This window comes from Cydia fagiglandana, chromosome 24 (assembly GCF_963556715.1).
Source record: "Cydia fagiglandana chromosome 24, ilCydFagi1.1, whole genome shotgun sequence".
Taxonomy (NCBI): domain Eukaryota; kingdom Metazoa; phylum Arthropoda; class Insecta; order Lepidoptera; family Tortricidae; genus Cydia; species Cydia fagiglandana.
The window spans coordinates 113788-134006 of record NC_085955.1 but is presented as its reverse complement, the minus strand read 5'-3'; the positions used below and the strand labels follow the sequence as shown (position 1 = coordinate 134006).

The window sequence follows — 20219 nt, the reverse complement described above, 5'->3', positions numbered from 1 at the left end:
AAAATACGTCATAATTTCATAGAAGTCGTTTCATAGTTCGTCATAGTTTAAAATAACACTTTCACTGCGTGGGCTATCAAATCCGCTGCAGACTATTCTTGGTCTGACTTTAAACAGTTTTTGATAAAATTTTGACTATGACATTGACACATCAAGGTGGTTTGTTTACATGGTTACAGCGAAACGCGAAAATCTCTCTATTGATGGAATAGGCAAGAGTGATAGAGAGGCAGAAACCGAACTTTCGATTTTCGTGTTTCGCGGTAGGCCCTGTGATTGCGCTAGTGACGCCCTCTACGCAGAGTTTTGCGTAATATTATCAGAAAACTGTACAGTTCGGACGAACACACAAGTTTTCTCTCCTGTGACAGCTTTTGGGCGTGTAGGTAATGATTTTATCATACTTATCCAAATAAAAGGTACCTCTTCATCTGGATAAGGGTAAAATAAGAAAATTAACTTTTATAGCCCTTAACTTTTGGGTATGTCTACAGGAAAGACGCGAACACAGGTTTATCATCTACGTAATAGTATGCACTCTCTTGCTTACGTACCATCGGGAGCGTTGACGGCGAAAAAATTAGCCTCGTTCCTTAAAGTTAAACCCCCATACAGGTAACCAATGAGGATGCAATCTAGAGTATTTACAAACTAAGATGAGGAATCCCAAATGCATCTGTATGAGGAGGAAACTTCGCCTCCTCATACAGATAACCAATAAGAAAGCCCAAACAACCAATAAAATGACCTTACTACCTGTTGTTTGTCTCATCGCCTGCCTTTAGCCTTTTCATAGTTTTTCAATATTAAGATAAGGAATCTTAAATAATTGATTATCTGTGTGAGGGGCCGGAGCTGAGCTCACTGGATCGAGGCAAATTTTTGTAATTAGCAACACGCGAACGCTCTCGCCCGTTTTATAAATGCCGGTAAAAGCACATCCATCTTAGACCCTCATTCGCGCGCACTATTTTGGTGGATCACTTTTTCCGTTGTCCGTTGTGTCTGCTCCGTATCCTGAGCTCGAAGTTGTCGCAGTGCTTCATCATGACGTCGAACTTCACCCTGAAGGGCGCCAGCAGCTGGTCGGGCGGCACGCTCAGCGGCGGCAGCACTTCGTAGCGGCGCAGCAGGTTCGAAAGGTTCGTCTTCGTTGACATTATGGCGTAGTTGCCTCCTGAAATTAACGGTTGCAGTTAAGGTCAAGGAGAGGACCGGTATATAAGTGTTTTGGTTGGCAAGACCGTTTATTTGACTAATACGCGACTGAAGGTCAAACAGAATCTTGCCAAGCTTTCATGTTTTAGGTGCAAGCAATATGAGGTCATTGGTTATCAATGCAGGTCCTCAGCGAGTGCTTTAGGGGTCCTTCCAGGAACCTCTCGGGCCAAAACTCCTCCACGACGCTACTACTAATAATAATACATGGTGTTGCGGTGCAGGAGGCCAATAGATACGTACCGATGCAGTTCCGCTGCGAGTAGCTGAAGGCCACGAACTGCGCGGGGTGCTTCAGCGGCCCTTCCAGGAACCTCTCGGGCCGGAACTGCTCCACGTCGTCGCCCCAGTACTTGGTGTCGCGGTGCGCGGCCCAGAAGTGCAGGATCAGGGCCATCCCGGGGCGTAGCGTCGCGCCGTTTGCTGGAAACATACAAGGACAAACTCAACCGCTATTATATGTAACGCCTCGGCTCATGCATGAGCGCTTTTACAACGCGCGTTAAAAAAAGTGTTGCATGACACAAATGGATACAAGTGTAGGTATATTTATTCACACGATCGATGGCAGTGGCGAATTTTTATAGAGCGTTATTGGATTTTCGACTTTGTTGGCCATTAAACCGAATTTATCGTAGAACTTCTAACGTCAGTTTCTAACGCGACACTTTTTAATCTCTCGTGCGAATGAAGCCTGAGTCAATGTAGTTACAATATGTGGATCCTGGTTATCTAAATAAAAAACAATCTCAAAGATTGGCACCACTGACACAATTTTTTAACTACGTTAATTTTTTAACCCATTTGATTGATTGTTTGAATACGCACGCAGAGCAACCGTCTCGTGCACGTCCCTGACGACGACGGGCGCGGGCGGGTACAGCCGAAGGGTCTCCTTGATGACGGCCTCCATGTACTTCAGCCGCGGGAGGTCCTGCCACGTCACCGGCCGGTCTGACCCGCCGAACACCTCCTGCAATCTAGTGACAATATATTATAATATTATATTACATTAAATGACAGTTAGTTTTGTGAACATTTGTTAAAAATTACAAAGATACTTACTCTTCGTAGACCTTGTCCTGCACCCGGGGATACCTGGACAGCATGAGCGCGACGAAGGCGGTGCCGACGGCCGAGGTGTCCGTGCCGGCACACACGATGGAGATGATCTCTTCCCTCAGCTCGATGTCCGTGTAGCCGCCGGGAGCCAATATCATCATGTCCAGGAACGTTCTGTTGCGGTCCTTGGGATCTGAAAAGTTCGCAAAGAATTAAATATATATATTAGGCAATTGTAGGTAGACAAAGGTGGGCAAACTATTGCAGGCAACTATTGAACAACCTTGGAGCTAGGAACAAGGTTGTTCTACGTTGGGTCCCGGGGCATGCGGGTATCGTAGGAAACGAGAAGGCCGACGAACTCGCGCGAGCAGGGGCTAAGGGGAAGAACTACAGTCCTGAGCCGTTTTGTGGTATTCCCAAAAGCCTAACGCGGCTCACACTAAAGACCTAATACTGTCACTACAAAACCATTAAACTCTGGAGAGAAACAGCAGGTTTGAACCATTCTAAAGCGCTTATCAACCCCTTCAGCAAAAAGGCGTCTTCGAATGCCTTAGCGCTGTCTAGGAACCAACTGCGCAACTTGGTAAGGGTGAAACGTGGGGAAACTACACTATGGGGAAACGTACGTGACATGGGGCGGTGCAGACTCTGTATGAAGGCAGAGGAGACGCCCTTGCACATCCTCGCAGAGTGCCCTTGCCTAATGCGTACTCTTGACTTAATCCTGGGCGGATACATATTGCGACCGGAGGAGTTAACGTCTCTCGAGATCAAAAAGATCCTGCAGCTGTTTGAAGTTGCAGCTGTTTGATAATTTCCTCATAGGTTTCAGATGGTAGCAAAATTATTTCAACCTGGGGCGCTAACCTTGGGAATTTAGAATCCGTCGCTTCGTTCAGGATTCAATGTAGGTACGCCCACTAAATATGTAATTTTGTTCCCTTGTGACACAATCTACTATTTTGAATGTAGTACTGTAAAGATTTTTGTGAACTCAACTATTCTCAATTGCTTACCGTAGTCAGTCCCTTGTTCTGCCAATTCTCTTCTTCTATCACTTATAATCTGTAACAAACACAAATTAGCCATTACTAATAGCTTGTTAAAAGTGGGGTAGATTTTCAATCATGACACATTACATTATGATACTAGACACTAGAGCATAGGGCCATAACAGTACTGCTGGCTTAGCTTAACTATAATAGGTATTGTTCTAAAAGTGTACCTTGTCAAAAAAGGCGTAACCTTTCGTCCTCTGCTCGATGAAGGGCTTGTAGTTGGAGGTGAGCCTGAAGACCCAGTCCCAGTAGAGCCAGGGCGACAGCATGCGCTTGGAGAGGATCTGGATGATCACGTCGAAGGCTTCGATGAACAGGTGGTGCCGCTCCTTCTGCGCGTTCAGCTCCATGCCCAGGACTGTCTCTGGAATTTTACAACGCAGATCATTTATAAACTCAAATAGATGTCATATTATTCTAGCCTTCCTTCCCTTGCCGTATCCGGCAATGGCGACTCCATCAACAATTCTTATCCGGATTATAAAATGCCCTAACGTGGCGGTAAACTTTGTCTTGACGATATATTATAGAAAAAGATTCGAATCGGCGTCTTTAGCTAACGCCTTGAATCCCCAGGCCACCCCGCGACGGCGGAACCTTCATGCAGAGGTCTGTGCGGCGTTGGAGATCGGAGGTGCGGCACATCTTTTCCTGTGGCTGCACAGTCCAATCGCCGCACGGCACTTCCTGCCACAAAGATCGCAGGTGAAACGCGAATCTGTTGATGGTTTCTGTGCAGCCCGAAGTCTTTTCTGCTTTAATTCATCGAGCCAGACTTCGTCTTGCTTCGCTACGCCGCCATGTGAAAGGTTTACTCATTTAAGGGCTTCCGTTTCCCAGGTGTTCTTCGCAATATGCCATTTTAGCAGCACTTGCACCATCCCACTAACCCGAGGTTAACCGGTTAAACCGTTAATCCAGTGTAAAATTGTTCCCATGGTAACTTCAGACTAACCGGTTCCCCTTATGGCCCTTAGTAAGACTAGGCGTTGTTGAAAAATATCTTGACTCACCGCAGATAGCATCAAACGTGTAGGAAGTGACGTACTCCCAGAAGGAGAAGTCCCCGCCGCCGTCGTGCGCTCGCAGCTGCGACACCATAAAGCGGCTCTGCTTGTCGAACACCGTCACGAACTCGTGCAGGTTCTTCATGCTAAACGTCGGCGCCATTATCTTGCGGCGGGGGCGCCAGATCTTGACTGTGAAGCAACATTTCAAACTGGTGTCAGCCTATTCCAATTTTAAAATCGTAAAGGCCCGTCCAGGCCTATATCGTATCGTATTAAGATGATAAAATAAAACTACAATCCATAGACCGGTATACTGTTCACTTACTACAATAGTCCCAATGCCTACTGAGACCGTTTCATGGGTGTCTAATTGTTGCGCCTGCGAACGGGTCTCAGCAGGCGTTCTACATGACATTAAAGCTTTCCAAAGGTAGTTGGATATCCCCACGCAAGTCTATCAAAAGACCGGGATTAATAGGCCTGTGAAATCCAAAATGGAGATAAAAATAAATAATTTGAAAAAATCTGAAAATTCGTGCGACATAATTTAGTAGGTATGTGGTTAAAGAATTTTTTATTCATCTCAAAAGAAATTTACATTTCACTTAATGAGATACATGCACTAATAATATTCTATGCTAATTTGTTAGTTTGCGCCCGTGAGCGACAATTTGATTCTATTTACAATTTTTAAATTTATTACACTAAGTAGTTAGTAAGTATATACAAGTAGGTAAGTAATAGTAAGTAACAATAACTAAATACCAAAAGTTGTTTTGAGTTACAGTATAAGTGGGTAGAAGTAAGTTTAAATACATACTTAAGTTAAATTCATACGCGCACCGCTGTACAACTGCACTAAGTAATGGTCAGCGGTAACTCGCCAGGGCCGCATTTAGGTTTGGATTATAGGGATGTTATTTACAATATAAGTTTTCAGGTTAGTTTTGAAAGTGCTCATGGTGTGAGATTCTTTTATATGTTTCGGTAACTTATTATACATCCGTGCCCCTTCAAATTTTATATTTTTGGTGCCAAAATTTTTTGTGCGGGGAAACTGTACTACTAGATGGTCTGCGTTGCGAAGCCTACACCGTCCTTTTTCTCTGTTAGTGAAAAAAACAGTTTCACTGTGTATCTGTTTTTTAATTATTTTTCTTATTAACATACATGTATTAAAATTATATATTTGGTTAAGAGATAGGATCTTAGTTTCTTCGTATACTTTTTTAGTAGGTGTAAGAAAATCGTAGTGGAAAAGTACCTTGACAATCTTATTTTGTATGACTTGAAGATCCTTTAGAGTCGTTTTCGCAGCGTGTCCCCATATTTCGATTAAATGATCTAGATGAGATTTGACAAGTGAATTATAAATATTGTATCTAATTTGGCGCGGAAGACATTTCACAATACCACGAAGTGATCCCAAGAGGGATGATAACTTTGATCGAATTTTGGCGATGTGAGGTTTCCATGTGAGATTACTATCCAAAATCAATCCTAGATATTTTTCTTCAGAAGAATGTTTTAGTTTGGTATTATTTATGCTTAAATCTACATGGCTATTAATTTTCTTGTTTTTGGATTTAAATATGATATAAGAAGTTTTAGATATATTAACTGTAAGTAAATTGCACTGGAACCATCTGTGTATATTATCAAGGTCTTCTTGAGCGAGTGCTAAAATGTTTTCCAGCGAATGACCAAAGTAGAAAATGCACGTGTCGTCTGCGTATAATGAAATTTCACCGTGTAGTTTGAGTTCACTGATATTATTAACGTAAATTAAGTATAATAATGGCCCCAGTATAGATCCTTGCGGAACGCCGTAATTCAAGAGTTGTGATGTGCTTTGGTAGCTTCCTATCTTGACTATTTGACGCCTATTTGTTAGATACGATTTAATCAGTTCATGAGCTTTGCCAGTAATTCCAATGTCTTCTAGTTTGTTTAATAGTATAGAGTGGCTGACCGTGTCAAATGCCTTTTTTAGATCTATAAATATTCCAAGGCCAACGTTTTTAGAGTCGATGTTGGATTTAATTTTAGTTACTAAATCAATTGTGGCCGAAAGAGTACTAGATTGTTTACGAAAGCCATATTGTCGCCCGAATAAGAAATTAATTTCAGTTAAATAGTTATTAAGTCTAATATAAATGATTTTCTCAAATACCTTTGAGATTACTGGCAAAACTGAAATCGGTCGATAATTACTAGGATCATTTTTGACGCCAGATTTATAAATTGGACTAACCTTTGCAACTTTAAGATCGTCTGGAAAGGTGCCATTTGATAGATGATTATTAATACAGATGGTAAGACTTTTGACAATATGGTTTTTCAAACATTTCAATGCTTTTGTACTTATAGAATCAATACCAACACTAGAATTAGGATCCAAATCATCAATTATTTTACAAATTTCATTTTCAGAACATGGGGGAAAAATCTGTAGTTTATTTGTGACTTGAGTGTGGATAAGTGTATAAGTTTTGTTGTTATGATATTGAGCTGGTATTTGATTTGCCAATTGTGATCCTATATTTGCAAAGAAATTATTAAAATATTCGCATACCTCATGGCCATCAGTAATTAGACCGGTTTGTGTCAAGATCTTTGGAGGGGCACGGTTACATTTTATTTTATTTTGGGACAACTCGTTTATTAAATTCCAGGTTTTCTTAGGGTTGTTTTTGCACTTGGTAAACAGTTCGTAGTAGTATTTGTCCTTTGTTTTTGTTATAAGCTGAGTTACTTCGTTCCTTTTCTGCCTAAGTTTTTCCTGTAAATCTTCATTTCTTGGATTTTTCTTCGCTAGTTGCCATAAGCTATTCCTTTTGTTTATGTCAGTGATTATATTTTTGTTAATCCAGTCTCTGCGAGGAGCATTTAAAATCTTTGTCTTCTTTATTGTATTATTACCAATTATGTTTTTTATCGTCGTCTTCAGCTTCAAATAATCCTGCGCAGAAGATTGGAAGTCACATGTCTCTGCTGATTTATTCAAATTTTCATAATCAAGAGTCTCATACTGTGTGCGCTGGATTGTTTTAGGTTTCTGTTTCTGTATTTCTAGGAACATTTGTGCGTGATCAGATAGTGAGGAATCCAATAAAGATAAATTGTAGTTGATATTCATTATGTTGGTGTGGATGTGGTCTAAGATAGTTTTCGTTGTAGTCGTTGTTCGTGTAGAATATTTATCGTCAATTTGGTTGAGGGTATAATATCCGACTTCATGCAACATAGTTGTATATTTTTCAGTCTTTGCATCCAACGGTGTTAACAGATTTATGTTAAAGTCTCCAAAAACAATTGCTCGATGATTTTGTAATAACTGGTGTTCAAAGTCCTCTAAAAAATTATTAAAGTTTGTATCACCTGGTTTATATGTAACGCCAATGTCGAAAGCCGGTTTAGTTAAATGAATCCATAAGTAGTTATTCCCATTTGCATATTTTTCTTCTTTCACGTCATGTTTTAAATCATTCCGTACAAATATGGATACTCCACCTCCTCTTGCATCTGTGCGATAATTAAAATGATGAGTGTAGTTTGGTATTTGTATAGATAGTGCCTCTTGTTCAGATTTAATCCATGTTTCTGTCAAAACGATCAAGTGAATTTTATTGCCAGTCGATTTTAATATACACTTTAGTTCTTCTAGCTTGCCAGGTGTAACTATACTGCGAATATTAGTATAGAAGAAATTTAAGGAATTTGCATTTAATTTTAAGTCTTCATATGAGCTTAATAACTGAAACTTGACGTCAGTGTCAGTCTGTACATGGGCTTTGTGGTTTGTAGCAAAATGTTTTAGTTTTTTGGCGGCGAACTCTTTTCTATTATTGTTGGGGTACCTTTAATATATTTTATTGTGAGATTCGTTTCACCATTATCATGCCGTCGCTGAAGCTCTTCACGTAATTTCTTTAAGTAAGACTGTTGAGAGACTGTTAAGTCGGAAAATATTTTTATTCCATCTTTGTCAATTCGGCTCTTGTTTCTTAACACTTGTTTAGCAATTTCTGGAGAGGCGAAACATAATTTGATTGGTCTATTTTTTCCGGTGCTCGGTTTCCCTAGTCTTATCACAGCTACAGGATCTGGTAAGTTATTGATTGCAGCTTGAATTATCTCGATAACCTTATTTTTGTCGTATTCTCGTCTCATTGCTTGCTCTTCATCAGTAGATTCCGTGACACCGTACATAATTAAGTTCTTTTCACGTTCAGCTCGATCTCGTATTTCGCGGATTAAGTGTTCATTTAAAGGTTGAGGTTCAGCAGAAGCACTTGTTGATCCGTTAATTAATTGATTTATGTCACTCTCTAGGTGTTGCATTTTCTCTTCTGTAGCAGTATTGTGTTGTTTGAGTTGTGATATCTCAGCACGTATCAACTCATTTTCAGAAGTAAGCTGTTGCGTTGCTAATTCTATATTTTCTATTTTTGATTTTATTTGAGACACGTCTTCACGCATCGAACTAAAGAATTGGTTTTGGTTATTAGTGAATTCCTTAAGCATGTCTCTTATATCTTGCCGTATTAATGATAGTTCTTTTTGGCATTCACAGTCCGGACCTGGTGGCGTCTTACGTTTTCTAAGTGCAGTTAACTTGCCTTCGTCATCCGTCAACTTCGAGAGTTCGGGGTTCGACGTGCTGTTTGTAGTTAAAGCGGGCGAATTTCTTCCAGACATTCTTCGTTTTTGAGTAGTTAGGGTATAATATCGGATGCACTTACACGCAGCTACCGGCGAGGGAGAGGGATAAAAAATAACAACCTGTCCTTTTTTCTCGAGGTGATTAGCGAAGTTACGCACAGTTGATACAGCGTATAAGCGTCGTTGTAAATAAGGTAAATTATAACTTATGCTCGTCACACTTAGTTGATTTTAGATTGATTACGATTTATTCAATTTTAAATAAATTTTGCGACACGTCTGCTCAGAGCGCTCACGGACGACGAGGTATATGTAAGGGTTGACTTACCCGGAGCAAATATGAGTCCGTTCCCTAGAATCAGCCTCAGGAACTTCATAGTCATGGAGTCCTTCTCCAGACACGTCTTGGAGACCACCTCCAGCAGCTCGGGCTCGCTGATCACTGCCGACAAGTTCACATTCAATACAATAGTACTTACAGTAATGCAGTACCGACATAATGCAACGAGTGGGGTAAGTGAAATAATGTCGAGTCTATAAATTGAATGAACGAGTGGACGAAATCTTGGGGCTTGTTAATGGCAGGGAAACTAGGTTGTGAAATTGCGCCGGGCTCCAGAATAATGGGTTCGGACCTCGCTTGACGAGACTGGTGCAAACTGAACAGACTCCGTACTGGCCACGGTCGATGCGCCTATTACAAACACCGCTGTGGGTGGGTGGACTCCCCGGCCTGCGGCTGCGGTGCGGAAGCCCAAACCATCCAGCATATTATCCAAGAGTGCCCTATAACGCGCTATGTCGCCGGTCCTCCCGAAGACACTAATCACCATGAGCGACGAAGCCATAAAGTGGCTGAATGGTCTTGGTATGGTGATATGGACATTTGATTATATTTGTTTCATATTTGTTTCTATTTTTAAAATCAAATATATTTTACCATACGATTAAATAAATAAAATAAATAAATTGAATGAAAGACTCGAGTTTGCAATTTTGTTAAGTGTAAGCCGATATGAGCTTTTTCAGATTGTCCGATCCGATATCGGATGTCGTATGACCTTTCAAGAAAAATGGCTGCTGGTTAATACACTGACTGCACTGTTTACTTTTTGCTTCGCCGTAGTCGTATCCGACAGCCGATTTCGGATCGGACAATGTGAAAACGTTTAGTGGCTAAAAATGTGTTCGCATGCGATTTTTACTTCATGCTTCAGTGATCGAAAAAAAAACTGGCCAAGTTTGAGTCGGCCTGGCGCACAACCCATACAACCATTTCTAGTCGCCGTTACGACGCGGTGTTGACACATCTTGTGTCGACACCGTCTGTTTCGGTCACAATTCCAGTCGCAGAGTCGTCGCCGTGTCGACACAGTTACCAGAAATGGGGAAGGGTCGACACATGACACAAAGTGACATAAAGTGTGGTCGCCGTGTGCACACATTGTTTCGGGTTTGCGACTACTTTATGCCAAAATCATTCGTTCATTCGTTCATTTCGTTCCTGTCAAATGGAAACTGTCAGATGGAAAAATGCTTAAATAAAAATAAGTGACATTAATACGCCATCTCTAAAACGGATTACAAGACGTAATTATATATTGTTTGCATTTATATTACAATAGGACTTAAATTATTATGGGGAATTAAACTGCTCGAGTGATTTGATAAACTAAGTGTAATATAATCAACGCGCCACCACATTGTTTTAGTTTAGCCGGAAATGAAATTGTTTACTTCTCAGTGCCTGTGTTCATAACTATATTATTTGATGCATTTTTAGTACTTCGATGCGTATACTATACTTAAATAACAGAAATAACGCCTTATATACTACGAAACTTGTTAATTATGATGTATAAATATGGTTTAAGGCTGAGAAATATTGCAGTCACAAAGTAGTCGCAAATGTTTCGACTTTGTGTCGACTCTGTGTTGACACATGACACGCGCTGTCAAAAGTAATAACAAAGTTACTGGATTTGCAAAATGGCTCCTTGTGTTCATTCGTTTTCAGATATTCTCAAAGTGTAAGAGCCATGCCGTGGAATAAAAAAAAGTTAATCCTCATATTTTAATCGCGATTAATTTAGTCGACCTAACATAGATTGAAATTGCATTAATCTGAATATTAATCGAATAAATTATCGATTAAATCTCGATTGAAAGTTGACAGGGGGACATTTTTGTACGTAAATGGAATAGGATTTGCATGTAAATATTTCCCACCTTTTCGGGGCGGGGACAAATGGGAACACACAATTTTTGGATGTATTCCCATTTATTCCCGCAGGGAACAGATGGAATAGGATTTGAAAGTAAATATTTCCCATTTTCCCCCCCTTATCGGGCTGGGGACAAATGGGAACACACAATTTTCGGATGTAATCCCATTTATCATTTATCCTCGCAGGAAACAGATGGAATAAGATTTGCATGTAAATATTTCCCATTTATTCCACCTTATCGGGGTGGGGACAAATGGGAACACACAATTTTCAGATGTATTCCCATTTATCCCCGTAGGGAACAGATGGAATAGGATTTGCATGTAAATATTTCCCAATTTTCCCACCTTTTCGGGGTGGGGACAAATGGGAACATACAATTTTCAGATGTAATCCCATTTATCCACACAGGGAACAAATGGAATAGTATTTGCATGTAAATATTTCCCATTTTTTCCCACCTTATCGGGGTGGGGACAAATGGGAACACACAATTTTCGGACGTAATCCCATTTATCCTCGCAGGGAACAGATGGAATAGGATTTGCATGTAAATATTTCCCATTTTTTCCACCTTATCAGGGTGGGGACAAATGGGAACACACAATTTTCGGATGTATTCCCATTTATCTCCGTAGGGAACAGATGGAATAGGATTTGCATGTAAATATTTACCATTTTTTCCACCTTATCGGGGTGGGGACAAATGGGAACACACAATTTTCGGATGTATTCCCATTTATCCCCGTAGGGAACAGATGGAATAGGCTTTGCATGTAAATATTTCCCAATTTTCCCACCTTTTCGGGGTGGGGACAAATGGGAACACACAATTTTCAGATGTAATCCCATTTATCCCCGCAGGGAACAGATGGAATAGGCTTTGCAGGTAAATATTTCCCAATTTTCCCACCTTTTCGGGGTGGGGACAAATGGGAACACACAATTTTCAGATGTAATCCCATTTATCCCCGCAGGGAACAGATGGAATAGTATTTGCATGTAAATATTTCCCATTTTTTCCCACCTTATCGGGGTGGGGACAAATGGGAACACACAATTTTCGGATGTAATCCCATTTATCATCGCAGGGAACAGATGGAATAGGATTTGCATGTAAATATTTCCCATTTTTTCCACCTTATCAGGGTGGGGACAAATGGGAACACACAATTTTCGGATGTATTCCCATTTATCTCCGTAGGGAACAGATGGAATAGGATTTGCATGTAAATATTTCCCATTTTTTCCACCTTATCGGGGTGGGGACAAATGGGAACACACAATTTTCGGATGTATTCCCATTTATCCCCGTTGGGAACAGATGGAATAGGATTTGCATGTAAATATTTCCCAATTTTCCCACCTTTTCGGGGTGGGGACAAATGGGAACACACAATTTTCAGATGTAATCCCATTTATCCCCGCAGGGAACAGATGGAATAGTATTTGCATGTAAATATTTCCCATTTTTTCCCACCTTATCGGGGTGGGGACAAATGGGAACACACAATTTTCGGATGTAATCCCATTTATCATCGCAGGGAACAGATGGAATAGGATTTGCATGTAAATATTTCCCATTTTTTCCACCTTATCAGGGTGGGGACAAATGGGAACACACAATTTTCGGATGTATTCCCATTTATCTCCGTAGGGAACAGATGGAATAGGATTTGCATGTAAATATTTCCCATTTTTTCCACCTTATCGGGGTGGGGACAAATGGGAACACACAATTTTCGGATGTATTCCCATTTATCCCCGTTGGGAACAGATGGAATAGGATTTGCATGTAAATATTTCCCAATTTTCCCACCTTTTCGGGGTGGGGACAAATGGGAACACACAATTTTCAGATGTAATCCCATTTATCCCCGCAGGGAACAGATGGAATAGTATTTGCATGTAAATATTTCCCATTTTTTCCCACCTTATCGGGGTGGGGACAAATGGGAACACACAATTTTCGGATGTAATCCCATTTATCCTCGCAGGGAACAGATGGAATAGGATTTGCATGTAAATATTTCCCATTTTTTCCACCTTATCGGGGTGGGGACAAATGGGAACACACAATTTTCGGATGTATTCCCATTTATCTCCGTAGGGAACAGATGGAATAGGATTTGCATGTAAATATTTCCCATTTTTTCCCACCTTATCGGTATGGGGACAAATGGGAACACACAATTTTCAGATGTACTCCCTGGCGTGACAATGTGACGTAACGTGACAGGTGCGACATTTCGACAAGTCTCATTGTTGCTGACGTCACAGGCATCCATGGGCTACGGTTATCGCTTACCATCGGGCGGGCCGTATTCCTGTTTGTCACCATCATTGTATTATTTTTAAAAACTTTATTATATCGGCAAAAACATGTATTTCTTTTGCGATGTTTATGATGATAATGATGGAAATTGTCACAAGATTTCAAAGAACTTTCGGTAATTCTTGAGTTCTGTGTCGGAATTTCGTGACAATTGTCGTATTTCTTGTGACAAATGTCATTAGCTTCGCAAAATAAGTACTTATTAACTGGCGATATGGTGGAGTTTTTTTTTAATTAACATGTTGGTGGCAAACAACCACACCGCCCGTCTGATGGTAAGCGTTTACCGTAGCCCATGGAGGCCTGTGACTTCAATTACAGTGATGTAGACAATAGGGAATATTAGGCAAAGCTCTGCGTAGGTGGCACTAGTAGTACACATACAGTAAACAAACATGCGTCACTATGTCACTCACATATCGCCTATCGTGAAACACGACAATCGAGGGTTCGGTTTCTGCCTCTCTATCACTCTCGCATATTCGAGCGATAAAGAGGCGCATAACTAAATTTCGATTTTCGCGTTTACCGGTAGGCACTTGTTAACAAACCGCCTTGATGCATCAATGTCATATTTTATTGTCTTTGAAAACTTGTCAAAAAACAGTTTAAGGCACAGTATGTATAAGTTAGTCTATGAATTTACTGAGTCGGTAGTGCTGCACTCTGGCGGCAGAACATTGCAGTAATATACCCTATTGTTGGACCTGTCACGTCCTAAAACCTATAATACAATATTCATGACGACTTTTATGACAACATGCGTAGCCGCCATCTTGGATTATAAAATGGTCATCATTTTCGAATTCTGCACTCCCTAAAACCTATAAATCGACATCCGTGACGACGCAAGTTATCTTTATTTTCAGATCTAACCAATTGCTACAGAATACAAAGGACAAAAAAAGAAGCAAGGAGGTAATGAAACAAGCAAAAATACTGATGATTCCTCGACGCAATTGGATGATTCTTAAATTGTGTCCAGATTTTCTTGTCATAAAAGTTTTTATTTTTCACATATAACTCACACAAGCTCCGTGACATTTCGACCTTGTAATTTTTTTAATGTTTTTGTTTATATATGCGTATCTCACTAGAATAATATAATCAAGGTATGTTTATGTTTGATGGTTGAAATAGTAACTCTAAAAATTATATTTGTGTCTTATATTCCTGCCGAAGACTTTTATTTTTCCTTTTCCTTCTACACAAGTTAGGCCAAGTAATAAGAATTTAGGGCTCTCAATTTTATCTTGACTTCTACATCAGTAAAGCTACGAGGCCATGTTTGGTATCGTTTTCGTATAAATTCACAGTACCAAATTTAGTTATGGTATCACATTGACACCATTCCGAAGTAAAAACATATAAACTTATTAAAATACTTTCTTTTAAACTCCTCTTCACGCTTAAACTGCTGAACAGTTTTAATTTAAAGGTACACATATATTTTGAGTCCCGAGACAGGACATGATAAGTTATGTCAAAAATCATCCTTTAAAGGTGTGAAATGTGGTGCAGGGCGGAATTCAGAATTGAATTCTTGAAGTTAATACTTACTGTTTAAGTTTAGGTTTGAAGTCATGTTTTTTATCATTTTCAACTAAATCAAAGATGTAGAATTGTAGACCATCCCAAATTTCATATAAATCGGTTCAGCGGTTATTGATTGTCCGTACAAATTTTCACGCCACTTTTCACACCTTCAAAAGATGATTTTGGTCATAAGATCTATCCTATGTCCTGTTCCGGGACGCAAACTATTTCTATACCAAATTTCAACGAAATCGGTTCAGCGGTTAAGCGTCAAGAGGAGTTTAAAAAATACCGGCCAAGTGCGAGCCGGACTCGCGTATTAAGGGTTCCGTACATTAAGTCCGCCTCGCGCTTGGCTGCACATTTCTAATAGGTTTTCCTGTCATCTTAATAATCGTGATAGGTAAAGGACTATTTTGTGTATTTTTTTCAAAATTTATGACCTAGTAGTTTCGGAGATAAAGGGGGGGGGGGGCAATGGTCATTTTTTGGGTGTAAAATCAATTTGTTTACGTTATATGTCCGTCTTTGGGTCTCTAATTTACATATATGTACCAAATTTCAACTTAATTGGTCCAGTAGTTTCCGAGAAAATAGGCTGTGACAGACGGACAGACATACAGACGCACGAGTGATCCTATAAGGGTTCAATTTTTTCCTTTTGAGGTACGGAACCCTAAAAAAATTGTTTTTAAATTTTGTGGAACACGGCCTAGCACCTTCACTGATGTAGAGATCAAGATAAAATTGAGAGCCCTAAATAAAGTTTCAAGAGCGGATATCTCAAAAACTATTCAATATATGGAAAAAATTGACTAAATAAACTTGTAACAAATTAAATTAACTTTCATTTTCTATAAGTGGCCATGTCGCTACGATGCATAGTTTCCGAGATATAATCGAAAAACCGGAAAATGGGACCTTCAAAGCCCCCTCTCTCCCCCCCGCTCAAAGGCTACGGCCGAGGACTTTTGATATGTTCACCTCCTAACTTGTCCAAACCAAGTTAAGGAGCCAAAAATTGTGTTCTGAGCATTTCCCTCTACAACTTTATTGAGCATTCGTTGCCTGACCTAGTAGCGTATTGCATTTCTTTAAAAACTTTTCTGTAAAAGGTTGACGGGTGTTGGGTGTTTATATGGTTTTGGTCGATTTTTATCATTCGCATCGCCCATGATGACTTACTAGAATTACGAGCACACGAGACACTAATAGTAGTTTGACAAACCTTGGTTTTCAAGAGGTATTTTATATTGACATTTGCTGTCACAAATTTGCTGTCAGATTTAGTCGCAAACCGCACGCAAAGTGCACACAAATGTGTCGACACCTTGTTACGGAAAAGTGTAGACACGGCGACGACACTTTGTTTCGAAACAATTCTAGACACATTGTGTGGACTCTGTTACGACACATCTGACATTTAGTTACCACTTTGATGATTCTGCGACTGGAATGGTTATATGGGAAAGGGCTCGCGCCATTTAGGTACGCAAATAACGGCAAAAAATCACGTTTGTTGTATCTTTCTCACTTAAATATTTATATTATACTGTTTTTTGTATTTGTTGTTATAGCGGCAACAGAAAAATACATCATATGTGAACAACTGTCTAGCTATCGCGGTTCACAGTGGCGTGCAGTGCATACAAAAAAAGGTAGGCACTAGGGTAGGCAGTCCATACAAAATGACCAAAAAAAAAGTTGCCGATTTTTATAGTTTGCGTTACATTCCTTCAAGAATGACTCTTCTAGAGCCCGATTTAAGTCTTATCTCCACTGCACGCCACTGGCGGTTCATCAGATCCAGCCTGTTGATAGACAGACGGACGGACAGACGGCCAGATGGACAGTGGAGTCTTAGTAATAGGGTCCCGTTTTTATCCTTTGGGTACCGCACCCTAAAAAGGGGTCGACCTCGGAATGAGAGATAATTATCTGGGACCTCGCATAAACCTTAACACCTTCATTATAAATATTATGGGTATTATTCACCGAGAACTGCGGTCCACCTTTAACCTTACATTAAAATGTATGGCTGAGCTAGCAATGCGTCAAAGAGAATTTAAAAAATATGCAAAATTCTCATGGAAAATTCTAGATCTTTTCCTGCACGTTTATTGCCAAGCGCTGTTGGATTTCACTTTATTAAGCTTAGGTACATTGTGACATTTGTAAAATATCATGCAATTATTAACAAGATATAAATTATCTAATCTAATAATTTTACAGAGCTCGTGGTCTATATAAACTGACACTACTATTTTTCGCCCAATATTATTAAACTTTTTGATCGGTATCGTGCCACGACACGACGTCGCAACGCTTCGAGCAACACCGGCTTCCGACACGACGTCGCAACGCTTCGAGCAACACCGGCTTCCGACACGACGTCGCAACGCTTCGAGCAACACCGGCTTCCGACACGACGTCGCAACGTTGCCAATGACGTCGCATCGCGCGACGACGCGTCGCCGTCGTCGTATCGTGTACAATAATTGTGTTTTGGTATTAAGGTTTGTTTACAACTTGCCTGCATACAACTTCGGCCCCAGCCACAACGAAGAGGTACCTCCGTTTTGAAGGGCCTTGTAGCCCATTTTTATAAATGCGTTCATTCGGTCTGAAAAAGTAAGAAATAACACCAAATAATTTAAATATGTACATAATCTAAACCTAAAAATTAACAACCTACAAATTGATTTAACCGGGTTAAAGTAAAAGTATTAATATAATGTCGTATAAATAACATTAAAACGGAATCTGAACGATCATTCTTAAATTACTTCGTTTATGGAAGTCGATAGTCAAAAAGGGTTTGTTTCCTGAGTCCATTAATTTTTTTAATTACTCAATGAATTCGGCAACTTTTGTTCAGTGTAAAGATTCCATTATATAGATACAATAAATCAAATAGATTTCATCTTACCTTCATCCGTTCCCGCGAATATGTACGACTGGCCGATGAGAGGATATGTCGGTATGCCGAGAGGGTACTTCCTGGCGAATTCGTAAAGCGGCCGCCTCCGCCACGCGTACTGCGCGAGCGCAATGGCCGCGGCTAGGAGGAGCAGCGGCCAAAACATGGCGGCTTATTGTCGCAGGGCGATGACGATCTACGGACAAAATACATTCATAATACAATTTTATAGAGCATTTTCTATCGTACCATGTACCATCAGCCGCAAAAGTGCATGGTGATCAATGACTACATTCATTAATTTGTCTCCGGGCATAGATGGGAATAGGCGCTTCATATAAATCATTCCCATGTATGGTGGAGCTCACATGGAGCGGGGACAAATGGTAATACACCATTCGATGTCATATTTCTACTGTGATGACAGCGCGCTCTGTGACGCCTTGGCGGAACTACCACGAGTAAAACTAACGCTACTCAGTGTTACAAATTACATAACACCTCAGTTTGCTCTGTATACAAATATTTGTCTGAGGTTCATAGAAAACATCTACATAGTAACAATCAATTATTTTACAAATTCCAATTGTTTTGCTTATTACTGACAGCCTTCGTAGATTTAATGAATATGTGCGTGCGTGCGTGCGTGAGTATAATTAATGTATGTATTCCATGATCCGTATGATAATGAGGACGGGTCGCTAGAGTAGCTAGGGGTCATCCACTAATTAACTAAAGATTGCGCAACTTAGTACGAAAATTCACTACACAATGTAATACTTAGTCCAGAAAGGCTCTTATTAGATAGATATATATACCGGGTGTGGCCTGTAACACGAGCAAATAATTGACACTTTTGTTCAACAACTTTCAAAAATTATGAAGTACTTATTTAGACGTCCTATTTTCAATACAGAATAAATATTATCTTCAATGGACGCCATCGCCATGCCATATCAGATCATTTGTGATTGACGTTGCTTGTCACGCCTTAAGGTGGATGTCTAGGGATGGGATGCCGATTATCAGCCAAAAGATGGCGTCACTGTGCACGAATTGTGGATTTTCACTATTTCTCCCAAAATACAAAGTTTCATAAGATGTGTTGATATGTGCGAAAACTATAAAAAATACTACATCCAAATCGAGACATGTTCAACTCAACATTGTCTCATTTCGTTATTACCGGAATCCAACTGCAAAATATTGCAATTTCTTGCATTCACGCACACTTACGTACTTAAAGTCACCTTAAAGTCTTTTTTTTATATTTTTTTTATTATTTATTCAGAAACAAACAGTCATACATGGATTATGAACATATTTTAAAGACAATAAGAATAGACCTATAGTTTCATAACAGAAAAACATATAAATAGGTCCGTGGCTATTAACTATATAAGAGAAAAACTTAATTTGTATTATTGCAATTACTATATACTAGAAATTTGTAAATCTATGATTTGATACTTTGTCAAAAAATACATTTTAAGTGCGTTAAGCAAGTTATAAATTTAGTTAAATTCAATATTTAAATGCATTCTTAAGTTGTGTTAGTGTACAGTGAAAGAAGTCTACATCATTAAGTTTAAGGTTTTCATTAAATAGTTTACATGCGCGTTTAATGAATACGTTTCTACCGTAGCCAGTCCTGCAGAATGGTATAGAAAATAAGTTTCTTTTACGACAACGGCGCTCTCGTCTTCGCGGAACTCTAAAACAGATTTTATGTAAAAGAATAGGGGCATCTAATTGTGAACGGAAAATTTTGAAGAGCAAAACGGAATCATTAGCATCACGACGGTCACTAAGAGTTTGTATATTTAGACGTTTACAAGTATCAGTATAGTCAGCGGTATAGGTTAGTCCAGTCCTGAAGGCCAGTGATTTAATAAATCTTTTCTGGAGTCGCTCAATTCTGTCAATGTGTACTTTGTAAAAAGGTTTCCATACTGAGCTACAAAATTCAAGGTGACTTCGAACAAAACTATTGTAAAGAATTTTATATGTTAGGCGGCTTTTAAATGGTTTGCCAACACGCATAATGAATCCTAACTGTTTGTATGATTTTGCTAGCATTTTGTCAATGTGTGGGATAAAAGTGAGTTTGCTATCCATAATCACACCGAGATCTCTGATTTCGGTTACTCTGTTTAAGGTTTTACCGGATAGAGTGTAGGA

General features: G+C 39.7%; 1 protein-coding gene across 1 annotated transcript; it reads right to left on the bottom strand.

Moving 5' to 3' along the window:
• Positions 1–936: 936 nt before the first annotated feature.
• On the bottom strand, positions 937–18204 carry LOC134676238 (cytochrome P450 4d2-like). The gene is made up of 10 exons (XM_063534560.1): positions 18048–18204; positions 17652–17741; positions 9348–9461; positions 4358–4543; positions 3512–3708; positions 3303–3351; positions 2284–2473; positions 2047–2198; positions 1462–1641; positions 937–1177 (listed from the first exon to the last, which is right to left on the bottom strand). The coding sequence occupies exons 1-10, from the start codon at positions 18202–18204 to the stop codon at positions 981–983; spliced, it is 1512 nt and encodes a 503-aa protein (XP_063390630.1). The 3' UTR covers positions 937–980.
• Positions 18205–20219: the final 2015 nt, after the last annotated feature.